General features: G+C 42.3%; 1 protein-coding gene across 1 annotated transcript; it reads left to right on the top strand.

Moving 5' to 3' along the window:
• Positions 1-7533: 7533 nt before the first annotated feature.
• Positions 7534-12507, top strand: LOC123763761 (mucin-19-like). The gene is made up of 2 exons (XM_069304218.1): positions 7534-7645; positions 11228-12507. The coding sequence occupies exons 1-2, from the start codon at positions 7534-7536 to the stop codon at positions 12505-12507; spliced, it is 1392 nt and encodes a 463-aa protein (XP_069160319.1).
• Positions 12508-14873: the final 2366 nt, after the last annotated feature.

The raw sequence follows: 14873 nt of genomic DNA, 5'->3' as shown, positions 1-14873 counted from the left end.
TCTTCCCGCCCCCTGCTCACACAAATATTTGCCAATTAGGCAAGGAGGGTGCAGTCAGCTGAGTGAAACCGCTTGCAACAGATGCGGGTGACTCCTGGAAACTGCTGGTATAGGTCACCAGCTGGGGTTAACCTTTTGGGCAGGTTGGAGAGAGTCAACTACCAACTGCTGGAGAAGTCCATCACAGGCACCAGCTGCTCTGCTCTCTCCCTTATCTGTCCAGCTTCAACATTCACGACTGAGGACGCTGCAGTATATATGCCATAATGCAATAAGGACATATCCAGCTTATATATATCTTTAAGCTCGTCAAATTGTTTTCTTAAGACAGAGAACAGCTTACTCTCTCTGAATCTGAGATCAAGGGAGACGATCCGAATAGCGTGAACGCCCCGTATAGTCACATACGCATGTAGTTCCTCCAGTATGAGGGATTTACGACAAGTGTGAGGGATTTGTGACAAGTGTGTGGGGATCTATGAGGTGTTGGTATATCGTGTCGAAGCGGAAATTCAGACGGCATAATATTAGTAATGAGGGACGATCTGCATATATGTTGCATCCGGTTGTTGACGCTTCGGTGTTACGGCTTTGTGTTGGGGCGTTGTTGTTTGTGGTGTTGCAGGACATGTTGCTCCGTCTGTGTTGACGAGAAGCAGTTGACAGCTGCATCTTCAGGGAAGGTGGGGGGGGGGTGAAATACATGTAGTAGACATGATGGGGCAAAATAGGTCTGGAGTCAGTACATTAGATAAGCGACGGTTCGAAAGCCGGGGTCCAAGAGCTAAAAAGTCGGTCCTGCAGGAACAAATAGTAGCTACAGCGCGCGCGCGCAGACACACACACACACACACACACACAGTATGTTATGGGTGAGAAGAGAAGCAGAGAAAAGTTATGAAAACGATATAACAAACAAAGCCAAGACCGAACCAAAGCTACTCCACAGTCACATCAGAAGGAAAACAACAGTGAAAGAACAGGTAGTGAAACTTAGAATAGGCGAGGACAGGTATACAGAGAATGACAGAGAGGTGTGTGAAGAACTCAACAAGAGGTTCCAGGAGGTCTTCACAATAGAACAAGGTGAGGTCACTGTGCTAGGAGAAAGGGAAGTGAACCAGGGGGCCTTGGAAGGGTTCGAAATTACGAGAGAGGAGGTCATGAAACACCTGCTGAATCTGGATGTTAGAAAGGTTGTTGGTCCAGACGGGATCTCGCCATGGGTACTGAAAGAGTGTGCAGAGGCACTTTGCTTGCCACTCTCCATAGTGTATAGTAGGTCACTGCAGACAGGAAACCTACCAGAAATATGGAAGACGGCGAATGTGGTCCCAGTGTACAAAAAGGGCAACAGATAAGAGGCACTGAACTACAGGCCAGTGTCCTTGACTTGTATACCATGCAAGGTGATGGAGAAGATCGTGAGAAAAAACCTAGTAACACATCTGGAGAGAAGGGACTTCGTGACAAATCGCTAACATGGGTTCAGGGAGGGTAAATCTTGCCTGGCAAGCTTAATAAAATTCTACGACCAGGTGACAAAGATTAAGCAAGAAAGAGAGGGCTGAGCGGACTGCATTTTCTTGGATTGTCGGAAAGCCTTTGACACAGTACCGCATAAGAGGCTGGTACATAAACTGGAGAGACAGGCAGGTGTAGCTGGTAAGGTGCTCCAGTGGATAAGGGAGTACCTAAGCAATAGGAAGCAGAGTTACAGTAAGGGGTGAGATCTCAGATTGGCGTGAAGTCACTAGTGGAGTCCCACAGGGCTCTGTACTCGGCCCTATCTTTTCTCTGATATATGTAAATGATCTCCCTGAGGGTATAGATTCATTTCTCTCAATGTTTGCTGACGACGCCAAAATTATGAGAAGGATTAAGACAGAGGAGGACAGCTTGAGGCTTCAAGAAGACCTAGACAAGCTGAGGGAGTGGTCGAACAAATGGTTGTTAGAGTTTAACCCAAGCAAATGTAATGTAATGAAGATAGGTGTAGGGAGCAGGAGACCAGATACTAGGTATCATCTGGGAGACGAAATTCTTCAAGAGTCAGAGAGAGAAAAAGACTTGATATCACGCCAGACCTGTCCCCTGCAGCACATATCAAGAGGATTACATCAGCGGCATATGCCAGGCTGGCCAACATACGAACGGCATTCAGAAACTTGTGTAAAGAATCATTCAGAACTTTGTATACCACATATGTCAGGCCAATCCTGGAGTATGCAGCCCCAGCATGGAGTCCATATCTAGTCAAGGATAAGACTAAACTGGAAAAGGTTCAAAGGTTTGCCACCAGACTAATACCCGAGCTGAGAGGTATGAGCTACGAGGAGAGACTACGGGAGTTAAACCTCACTTCGCTGGAAGACAGAAGAGTTAGGGGGGATATGATCACCACATTCAAGATTCTGAAGGGAATTAATAGGGTAGATAAAGACAGGCTATTTAACAGAAGGGGCACACGCACAAGGGGACACAGGTGGAAACTGAGTGCCCAAATGAGCCACAGAGATATTAGAAAGAACTTTTTTAGTGTCAGAGTGGTTGACAAATGGAATGCATTAGAAAGAGTTGTGGTGGAGGCTGACTCCATACACAGTTTCAAGTGTAGATATGATAGAGCCCAATAGGCTCAGGAACCTGTACACTTGTTGATTGACGGTTGAGAGGCGGGACCAAAGAGCCAGAGCTCAACCCCCGCAAGCACAACTAGGTGAGTACACATACACACACACACAAACACATACACACACACACACACACACACACACACACACACACACACACACACACACACACACACACACACACACACACAAATCACTGGCAACAGGGGAACTGCCAGAAATTTGGAAAGCAGCTAACGTAGTCCCGATATACAAGAAAGGGGATAGACAGGAGGCACTGAATTACAGACCAGTGTCCCTAACCTGCATACCATGCAAGTTGATGGAGAAGATTGTGCGAAGAAAGCTAGTGGAACATCTGGAGCGAAAGAACTTTGTAACACAGCATCAACATGGATTCAGGGATGGCAGGTCCTGCCTCACAGGGTTACTTGAATTCTACGACCAGGCAACAAAAATAAGGCAAGAAAGAGAAGGGTGGGCAGACTGCATATTTTTGGATTGTCAGAAAGCCTTTGACACAGTGCCACACAAGAGGCTAGTGAAAAAACTGGAGATGCAGGCTGGAGTGAAAGGGAAGGTACTCCGTTGGATACAGGAGTACCTAAGTAACAGGAGACAACGAGTCAGTGTGAGGGGTGAGGTCTCAGATTGGCGAGACGTTACGAGTGGAGTACCGCAGGGGTCAGTCCTTGGACCTATACTGTTTCTGATATATGTAAATGATCTTCCAGAGGGTATAGAATCGTTTCTCTCAATGTTTGCCGATGATGCAAAAATTATGAGGAGGATTGAAACTGAGGACGATAGTAGGAGGCTACAAGATGACCTAGACAGACTGAGTGAATGGTCCAACAAATGGCTGTTGAAGTTCAACCCGAGTAAATGCAAAGTAATGAAACTAGGTGGTGGAAATAGGAGGCCAAACACAGGATACAGAATAGGAGATGAAGTACTTAATGAAACGAACAGAGAGAAAGATCTAGGAGTTGATATCACACCAAACCTGTCTCCTGAAGCCCACATAAAAAGAATAACGTCTGCGGCATATGCGAGGCTGGCTAACATCAGAACAGCGTTCAGGAACCTGTGTAAGGAATCATTCAGAATCTTGTACACCACATATGTAAGACCAATCCTGGAGTATGCGGCCCCAGCATGGAGCCCGTACCTTGTCTAGCACAAGACGAAGCTGGAAAAAGTCCAAAGGTATGCCACTAGACTAGTCCCAGAACTAAGAGGCATGAGTTACGAGGAAAGGCTGCGGGAAATGCACCTTACGACACTGGAAGACAGAAGAGTAAGGGGAAACATGATCACAACCTACAAAATCCTCAGAGGAATCGACCGGGTAAACAAGGATAAACTATTCAACACTGGTGGGACGCGAACAAGGGGACACAGGTGGAAACTGAGTACTCACATGAGCCACAGAGACGTTAGAAGGAACTTTTTTAGTGTCAGAGTAGTTAACGGATGGAATGCATTAGGCAGTGATGTGGTGGAGGCTGACTCCATACACAGTTTTAAATGTAGATATGATAGAGCCCAGTAGGCTCAGGAATCTGTACACCAGTTGATTGACAGTTGAGAGGCGGGACCAAAGAGCCAAAGCTCAACCCCCGCAAGCACAAATAGGTGAGTACACACACACAAACACATACACACACACACACACACACACACACACACACATACACACACACACACACACACACACACACACACACACACACACACACACACACACACACACACACACACGTTCAGGATTTAGTTAAGTGTTGCATACAAATTGTTATAAAGTTTTCCTCAAGTTTAATTCAGATGCGCTTATTCTGAACTAAACTTTGGTTCATAGTTCAATAAATTCATCTTGAGATATGTGAACATTTTCTCTACAGATTCATACTGAAATCTTCTGAACATATAATGAAGAATTTTTTCAAATTATTATAATGATCCTTTACATAAAGATTTTACCCACGGTAAATAACTTTAAAAATGTAATTAAAATTTTCAGTTCATTCCAGATGTAGAGTTTTCCAAACATATTATACATATTACTGACCCAGAACTGTGTTCATTAGGCTTATGATAGAGTCCAATCATTTACGAATCCAAAAGTACAGTTTTGTGAGGGTTAAAGGAATTGAAATTTTGTACATCATCCCAACAGTCGTTATACGTACTATCCGGAAGATGGAGATAAGCCTTTAGTATTTGCATATTGTAGTTTTATAGATATAAACGCGCGCGAGTTACTGTTGGGGGGGATATTGATTTCCGTTGTTTGGTAACGGTAGTTTTAGCTCAGCGAGCTCCCATGAGCCAAGAGAGAGGCCTATCCTTCCAGTTAATAACCCAACGTTACTAGGCTCATATAGGCCTACCTTGATAGGCCTATATGGGCATATTTACAGCTCTGCCAGCATCAGCGAGCGGCCAAACATTTGGGCCTAGTCAAATGGGCGATGGAATAATTTATTTTTAAATAATTTGGCAGGATTATCTTGGCTGGTTGAATAAAGTGTGTTGTATTTTGTTTAGCGTCACTCTGCTGCTGCTTGCACTCAACGTGCACTCATGTACTTGCACTCAACGTGCACTCAAGCACTTGCACTCAACGTGCACTCATCCACTTGCACTCAACGTGCACTCATGCACTTGCACTCAACGTGCACTCATGCACTTGCACTCAACGTGCACTCATGCACTTGCACTCAACGTGCACTCATGCACTTGCACTCAACGTGCACTCAACGTGCACTCATTCACTTGCACTCAACGTGCCCTCATCCACTTGCTCTCAACGTTCACTCATTCACTTGCACTCAACGTTCATTCATACACTTGAACTCAGTTTTCACTCATTCACTTGCACTCAGCGTTGACCCATACACTTGCACTCAACGTTCATACATACACTTGCACTCAGCTTTAATTCATACACTTGCACTCAACATTCACTCCACCACATATACCGACTACTCCACCACTTTGCACTCAATGTTCACTCAATCACTTGAACTAAACTTTCACTTAACCACTTGCACTCAGCGTGTCTCCACCACTTGCTCTCAAGGTTCACTCAACCACTTGCACTCGACGTTCACTCAACCACTAACACTCTGAAAGATTTTCACAGATACTTAGACTCGGTAACAAACTTTAAGTTTTAAAGTCTAAAGTTGGGTGTCTGGCCTTTACAATGCTGTCCGGTATCTCTTGAGGCGTAGTCATTAAACTCCAGCTGGAACATACATCAAGGAACCAGTTGCAACAGGGAACCAGTTGCAACACGGAGCCAGTTGCAACAAGGAACCAGTTGCAACAGGGAACCAGTTGCAACACGGAGCCAGTTGCAACAATGAACCAGTTGCAACAAGGAACCAGTTGCAACACTGAACCAATTGTAATAATGAACCAGTTGCAACAAGGAACCAGTTGTAATAATGAACCAGTTGCAACAATGAACCAGTTGCAACAAGGAACCAGTTGCAACACGGAACCAGTTGCAACAAGGAACCAGTTGCAACAAGGAACCAGTTGCAACAATGAACCAGTTGCAACAAGGAACCAGTTGCAACAAGGAACCAGTTGCAACAAGGAACCAGTTGTAATAATGAACCAGTTGCAACAAGGAACCAGTTGTAATAATGAACCAGTTGCAACAATGAACCAGTTGCAACAAGGAACCAGTTGCAACACGGAACCAGTTGCAACAAGGAACCAGTTGCAACAAGGAACCAGTTGCAACAAGGAACCAGTTGCAACAAGGAACCAGTTGTAATAATGAACCAGTTGCAACAAGGAACCAGTTGCAACAGGGAACCAGTTGCAACACGGAACCAGTTGCAACAAGGAACCAGTTGCAACAAGGGACCAGTTGCAACAAGGAACCAGTTGCAACAAGGAACCAGTTGCAACAATGAACCAGTTGCAACAAGGAACCAGTTGCAACAAGGAACCAGTTGCAACAAGGAACCAGTTGCAACAAGGAACCAGTTACAACAAGGAACCAGTTGCAACAAGGAACCAGTTACAACAAGGAACCAGCTGCAACAATGAACCAGTTGTAACAAGGAACCAGTTGCAACAAGGAACCAGTTGCAACAAGGAACCAGTTGCAACAAGGAACCAGTTGCAACAAGGAACCAGTTGCAACAAGGAACCAGTTACAACAAGGAACCAGTTGCAACAAGGAACCAGTTACAACAAGGAACCAGTTGCAACAAGGAACCAGTTACAACAAGGAACCAGCTGCAACAATGAACCAGTTGCAACAAGGAACCAGTTGCAACAAGGAACCAGTTGCAACAAGGAACCAGTTGCAACAAGGAACCAGTTGCAACAAGGAACCAGTTGCAACAAGGAACCAGTTGCAACAAGGAACCAGTTACAACAAGGAACCAGTTGCAACAAGGAACCAGTTGCAACAAGGAACCAGTTACAACAAGGAACCAGTTGCAACAAGGAACCAGTTACAACAAGGAACCAGCTGCAACAATGAACCAGTTGCAACAAGGAACCAGTTGCAACAAGGAACCAGTTGCAACAAGGAACCAGTTGCAACAAGGAACCTGTTGCAACAAGGAACCAGTTACAACAAGGAACCAGTTGCAACAAGGAACCAGTTGCAACAAGGAACCAGTTACAACAAGGAACCAGCTGCAACAATGAACCAGTTGCAACAAGGAACCAGTTGCAACAAGGAACCAGTTGCAACAAGGAACCAGTTGCAACAAGGAACCAGTTGCAACAATGAACCAGTTGCAACAATGAACCAGTTGCAACAAGGAACCAGTTGCAACAAGGAACCAGTTGCAACAATGAACCAGTTGCAACAAGGAACCAGTTGCAACAACGAACCAGTTGCAACAACGAACCAGTTGCAACAATGAACCAGTTGCAACAAGGAACCAGTTGCAACAAGGAACCAGTTGCAACAAGGAACCAGTTGCAACAAGGAAGCAAGGCACAAAGAAATAACACCAACATTCATGCATTACGTTAATGTGATTTATCATGTACATCCCAAGAGAAGCCTTGAAGGTAGAATTCCGAGACTACAAGCTACAAAGCACGGAGGCTTCCACTGAAGCTTAGGTGATTTGATAAAATACCATACCCAAGATTACCAACCGAGTGCTGGCGGGGGGATGGAAATAGCCTCGGGTACCATCCTCTTTTGTCCGGTCGTGTTGGTTGAGCGGTTAAAGGATCCTGTACGCCAGCAGAGTACTCCTGGCAGTATGGGTTCGAGTCACTTCTGGGGTTTGAGTTTTCAGTTGCATATAGTCCTGGGGACCATTCAGGTTTGTTAGGCATATATATATATATATATATATATATATATATATATATATATATATATATATATATATATATATATATATATATATATATATATATATATATATATATATATTAGTATATTTTGGTAGCAGTCTTTCCTGTAGACATATATTATTAAATATGACCGAAAAAGTAAGATTAATAATTCTAACACGAATTTTCTCAATCTTTCATACATTACGCTTCACTGTTGGAGGTAAATCAAAAATCACTTCTCCAAAATTCATTTTTATTTCTAGTCTGACGCGACACGGGCGCGTTTCGTAAAACTTATTACATTTTCAAAGACTTCACAAATACACAACTGATTAGAACGTATCTCTGATTTTATATCTACATTTGAGTGAGGTGGGAAGGGTGATGTGGCATTAACACAAGACAGAACAGGAGGGGATATTAATAGGGTATTAAAAGTATCAACACAAGACAGAACAGAAACAATGGGTATTGAATAGAAGTGTTTGTAGAAAGCCTATTGGTCCATATTTCTTGATGCTTCTATATTGGAGCGGAGTCTTGAGGTGGGTAGAATATAGTTGTGCAATAATTGGCTGTTGATTGCTGGTGTTGACTTCTTGATGTGTAGTGCCTCGCAAACGTCAAGCCGCCTGCTATCGCTGTATCTATCGATGATTTCTGTGTTGTTTACTAGGATTTCTCTGGCGATGGTTTGGTTATGGGAAGAGATTATATGTTCCTTAATGGAGCCCTGTTGCTTATGCATCGTTAAACGCCTAGAAAGAGATGTTGTTGTCTTGCCTATATACTGGGTTTTTTGGAGCTTACAGTCCCCAAGTGGGCATTTGAAGGCATAGACGACATTAGTCTCTTTTAAAGCGTTCTGTTTTGTGTCTGGAGAGTTTCTCATGAGTAGGCTGGCCGTTTTTCTGGTTTTATAGTAAATCGTCAGTTGTATCCTCTGATTTTTGTCTGTAGGGATAACGTTTCTATTAACAATATCTTTCTATTCAATACCCATTGTTTCTGTTCTGTCTTGTGTTGATACTTTTAATACCCTATTAATATCCCCTCCTGTTCTGTCTTGTGTTAATGCCACATCACCCTTCCCACCTCACTCAAATGTAGATATAAAATCAGAGATACGTTCTAATCAGTTGTGTATTTGTGAAGTCTTTGAAAATGTAATAAGTTTTACGAAACGCGCCCGTGTCGCGTCAGACTGGAAATAAAAATGAATTTTGGAGAAGTGATTTTTGATTTACCTCCAACAGTGAAGCGTAATGTACGAAAGATTGAGAAAATTCGTGTTAGAATTATTAATCTTACTTTTTCGGTCATATTTAATAATAATAATATATATATATATATATATATATATATATATATATATATATATATATATATATATATATATATATATATATATATATATATATATGTCGTACCTAGTAGCCAGAACGCACTTCTCAGCCTACTATGCAAGGCCCGATTTGCCTAATAAGCCAAGTTTTCATGAATTAATTGTTTTTCGACTACCTAACCTACCTAACCTAACCTAACCTAACTTTTTCGGCTACCTAACCTAACCTAACCTATAAAGATAGGTTAGGTTAGGTTAGGTAGGGTTGGTTAGGTTCGGTCATATATCTACGTTAATTTTACCTCCAATAAAAAAAGTTGACCTCATACATTATGAAATGGGAAGCTTTATCATTTCATGAGAAAAAAACTAGAGAAAATATATTATTTCAGGAAAACTTGGCTTATTAGGCAAATCGGGCCTTGCATAGTAGGCTGAGAAGTGCGTTCTGGCTACTAGGTACGACATGTATATATATATATATATATATATATATATATATATATATATATATATATATATATATATATATATATATATATATATATATATATATATACAGGGTTGACAAAGACAAACTCTTTAGCACGGGCAGGACACGAACAAGGGGACACAGGTGGAATCTAAGTTCAAAAATGAGCCACAGGGACATTAGAAAGATATGATAGAGCCCAATAGGCTCAGGAATTTGTACACCGGTTGATTGACACAGTTGAGAGGCAGGACCAAAGAGCCAGAGCTCAACTAGGTGAGCATATAGCTGGATAACTCGATGAATACATATGTTTTTAAGATAGAGATAGATTTATAGATTGAAGGTAGATGGATTGATAGATAAATAAATTGTTATAGATAGTTGGACAAATAGATAGATCAACTGCCTGATATAGACACATAGATGGGCAGGTAGATGGATGGATACATGAATAGATAGATAGATAGATAGATAGATAGATAGATAGATAGATAGATAGATAGATAGATTGATAGATAGATAGACAGATAGATAGATAGATAGATAGATAGATAGATAGATAGATAGATAGATAGATAGATAGATAGATAGATAGATAGATTGATAGATAGATAGACAGATAGATAGATAGATAGATAGATAGATAGATAGATAGATAGATAGATAGATAGATAGATTGATTGATAGGTAGATAGACAGATAGATAGATAGATAGATAGATAGATAGATAGATAGATAGATAGATAGATAGACAGATAGGGGCATATCGCACCAGTGCCTCTAATTTACAATGTCTGAGGAAGTGAAATATTCAGGACGGAGTCCGTAGACTTTACCATTACTCTAGTAGCAGCCCTTGTTTACGAAGTCACCACCAGCTGCTCCTCCAACCACTTGGGCTGGACGGTAGAGCGACGGTCTCGCTTCATGCAGGTCAGAGTTCAATCCCCGACCGTCCACAAGTGGTTGGGTACCATTCCTTCTCCCCGTCCCACAAACAAACAAACGAACCAACAACAGATGCACCAACACCTCATCTTAGCCTTCCATTTTCTATATATTCCCCCCTGGAACACGACCCGCAAGCCGGCTTACAACCAGGTGCCCAATCACTGCTATGTATGAACACTTAAGAATGAGAAGGGGCAGGGATGACGGTACCCAGGCAACCCTGCTGTGCCTGAGGAATCGAACCCGGACCAAAACTGTTGTCGAGGCTTGCGCAGAGTGAGCCAGCGCTGCACCTCTGTGAGCTGCGTTGTGGATGTAAATGTTTCAAATTAAAATCCAATTCCGTCAAAAGCAGATTATAGGGCTTCAGCGTGTCGTCAGACGAGCCTTTAATTCCATTCTATTCAGTTATACGAACAATTATATATTTTTTATTTTATTTAAATATATAATCATTTGTATGCTTTTTATCTTATTAAACGGTAATAGAACTGGCTGTTACGTTGTCAGCTGGTAACGTAACTGGCTCTACTGTGCCAGCTGGTAACGTAACTGGCTCTACTGTGCCAGCTGGTAACGTAACTGGCTCTACTGTGCCAGCTGGTAACGTAACTGGCCCTACTGTGCCGGCTGGCAACGTAACTGGCCCTACTGTGCCGTCTGGCAACGTAACTGGCCCTACTGTGCCGGCTGGCAACGTAACTGGCCCTACTGTGCCGTCTGGCAACGTAACTGGCCCTACTGTGCCACCTGGCAACGTAACTGGCCCTACTGTGCCACCTGGCAACGTAACTGGTCTTACTGTGCCACCTGGCAACGTAACTGGTCTTACTGTGCCACCTGGCAACGTAACTGGCTCTACTGTGCCACCTGGCAACGTAACTGGCCCTAATGTGCCACCTGGCAACGTAACTGGTCTTACTGTTCCACCTGGCAACGTAACTGGCCCTACTGTGTCATCTGGCAACGTAACTGGTCCTACTGTGCCACCTGGCAACGTAACTGGCTCTACTGTGCCACCTGGCAACGTAACTGGCCCTACTGTGCCACCTGGCAACGTAACTGGTCTTACTGTTCCACCTGGCAACGTAACTGGCCCTACTGTGTCATCTGGCAACGTAACTGGTCCTACTGTGCCACCTGGCAACGTAACTGGCCCTACTGTGCCACCTGGCAACGTAACTGGTCTTACTGTGCCACCTGGCAACGTAACTGGCCCTACTGTGTCATCTGGCAACGTAACTGGCCCTACTGTGCCACCTGGCAACGTAACTGGCCCTACTGTGCCACCTGGCAACGTAACTGACCCTACTGTGCCAGCTGGTAACGTAACTGGCCCTACTGTGCCAGCTGGTAACGTAACTGGTCCTACTGTGCCACCTGGCAACGTAACTGGCCCTACTGTGTCATCTGGCAACGTAACTGGCCCTTCTGTGTCATCTGGCAACGTAACGAGTCCTACTGTGCCACCTGGCAACGTAACTGGTCCTACTGTGCCACCTGGCAACGTAACTGGCCCTACTGTGCCACCTGGCAACGTAACTGGCCCTACTGTGCCACCTGGCAACGTAACTGGCCCTACTGTGTCATCTGGCAACGTAACTGGCCCTACTGTGTCATCTGGCAACGTAACGAGTCCTACTGTGTCATCTGGCAACGTAACTGGCCCTACTGTGCCAACTGGCAACGTAACTGGCCCTACTGTGCCACCTGGCAACGTAACTACAGTCAAGTACCTCCCAGTTCATTACAACGTTTCGCAAAATTAAACAAATAATATCGAGGAACAAACAGTAAAAGTTTGTATTACTTTGACGTTGGTCCTATGTTTTACGTTAAATTGACGTTGGTCCTATGTTTTACGTTAAATTGACGTTGGTCCTATGTTTTACGTTAAATTGACGTTGGTCCTATGTTTTACGTTAAATTGACGTTGGTCCTATGTTTTACGTTAAATTGACGTTGGTCCTATGTTTTACGTTAAATTGACGTTGGTCCTATGTTTTACGTTAAATTGACGTTGGTCCTATGTTTTACGTTAAATTGACGTTGGCCTTATGTTAGACGTTAAATTGACGTTGGTCCTATGTTTTACGTTAAATTGACGTTGGTCCTATGTTTTACGTTAAATTGACGTTGGTCCTATGTTTTACGTTAAATTGACGTTGGTCCTATGTTTTACGTTAAATTGACGTTGGTCCTATGTTTTACGTTAAATTGACGTTGGCCTTATGTTAGACGTTAAATTGACGTTGGTCCTATGTTTTACGTTAAATTGACGTTGGTCCTATGTTTTACGTTAAATTGGCGTTGGTCGTATGTTTTACGTTAATTGACGTTGGTCTTAAGTTATACATTAAATTGACGTTGGTCGTATGTTTTACGTTAAATTGGCGTTGGTCGTATGTTTTACGTTAATTGACGTTGGTCTTAAGTTATACATTAAATTGACGTTGGTCGTATGTTTTACGTTAAATTGGCGTTGGTCGTATGTTTTACGTTAATTGACGTTGGTCTTAAGTTATACATTAAATTGACGTTGGTCGTATGTTTTACGTTAAATTGACGTTGGCCTTATGTTAGACGTTAAATTGACGTTGGCCTTATGTTAGACGTTAAATTAACGTTGGTCTTATGTTTGACGTTTAATTAACGTTGGCCTTATGTTAGACGTAAAATTGACGTTGGCCTTATGTTAGACGTTAAATTGACGTTGGTCTTATGTTTGACGTTAAATTGACGTTGGTCTTAAGTTAGACGTTAAATTGACGTTGGCCTTATGTTAGACGTTAAATTGACGTTGGCCTTATGTTAGACGTTAAATTGACGTTGGTCTTATGTTTGACGTTAAATTGACGTTGGTCTTAAGTTAGACGTTAAATTGACGTTGGTCTTAAGTTAGACGTTAAATTAACGTTTGTCTGAAGTTAGACGTTAAATTGACATTGGTCTTATCTTAGACGTTAAACCGACGTTGGTCTTAGACGTTAAATTGACGCTGGTCTGAAGTTAGACGTTAAATTGATGTTGGTCTTAGACGTTAAATTGACGTTGGTCGTATCTTAGACATTAAATTGACGTTGAACTTATGTGAGACGTTAAATCGACGTTGAACTTAGGTTAGACGTCGTATTCGACGTTGGCCAAATGGTCGAGGATTTTAGATTAACATTTGTGCTAGTTATACACACATACGGCCTAAGATTGTATTAGTGAAAGAATACTTCATAATACTTGACTAGACCACACACTAGAAGGTGAAGGGACGACGACGTTTCGGTCCGTCCTGGACCATTCTCAAGTCGATTGTCAATGGATTCTCACAAGCGACTTGAGAATGGTCCAGGACGGACCGAAACGTCGTCGTCCCTTCACCTTCTAGTGTGTGGTCTGGTCAACATACTTTAGCCACGTTATTGTGACTCATCGCCTGCATAATACTTAAAACTTACAAGTGTATTAAGTTAGCGCATCATTGAATAACTCATACGTAACTGTACTTAAAGGTATAACCCCGTTGAATAAGTTACTAGTATACATACGTTAGAGACTTATTGAATACTTGACTGCATCATAAGTATACTTAGACCCTCATTGAATAATTCATCATAAGTATACTTAGACCCCACATTGAATAATTCATCATAAGTATACTTAGACCCCTCATTGAATAATTCATCATAAGTATACTTAGACCCCCTCATTGAATAATTCATCATAAGTATACTTAGACCCCACATTGAATAATTCATCATAAGTATACTTAGACCCCACATTGAATAATTCATCATAAGTATACTTAGACCCCTCATTGAATAATTCATCACAAGTATAAAAAAGTTAGTCTTATTGAATAATACATCATAGTATACATAAGTTAGAGTCTTATTGAATAATACATCATAGTATACATAAGTTAGAGTTCTATTGAATAATACATCACAAATATACTTAAATTACTCACATTGAATAATTATTAAGTTATAAGTATTAGTGAGGTCCAGAGTGAATAATAATTAAGATTAGGGGAGAAGAGAGAGAGAGAGAGAGAGAGAGAGAGAGAGTGGGAGAGAAGTTGAGAGAGAGAGAGAGAGAGAGAGAGAGAGAGAAAGAGAGAGAGAGTGGGAGAGAAGTT

This window comes from Procambarus clarkii, chromosome 52 (assembly GCF_040958095.1).
Source record: "Procambarus clarkii isolate CNS0578487 chromosome 52, FALCON_Pclarkii_2.0, whole genome shotgun sequence".
Lineage (NCBI taxonomy): Eukaryota > Metazoa > Arthropoda > Malacostraca > Decapoda > Cambaridae > Procambarus > Procambarus clarkii.
This window is presented reverse-complemented; position numbering and strand designations above follow the sequence as displayed.

What these genes read in the sequence shown, in the direction of transcription:
- LOC123763761 (XM_069304218.1), top strand. Translation starts at nt 7,534, where the DNA reads ATGAACCAGTTGCAACAAGGAACCAGTTGCAACAAGGAACCAGTTGCA. An exon ending in CACCAACATTCATGCATTAC is followed by an intron (nt 7,646 to 11,227) that starts GTTAATGTGATT and finishes AAACGGTAATAG; the next exon opens with AACTGGCTGTTACGTTGTCA.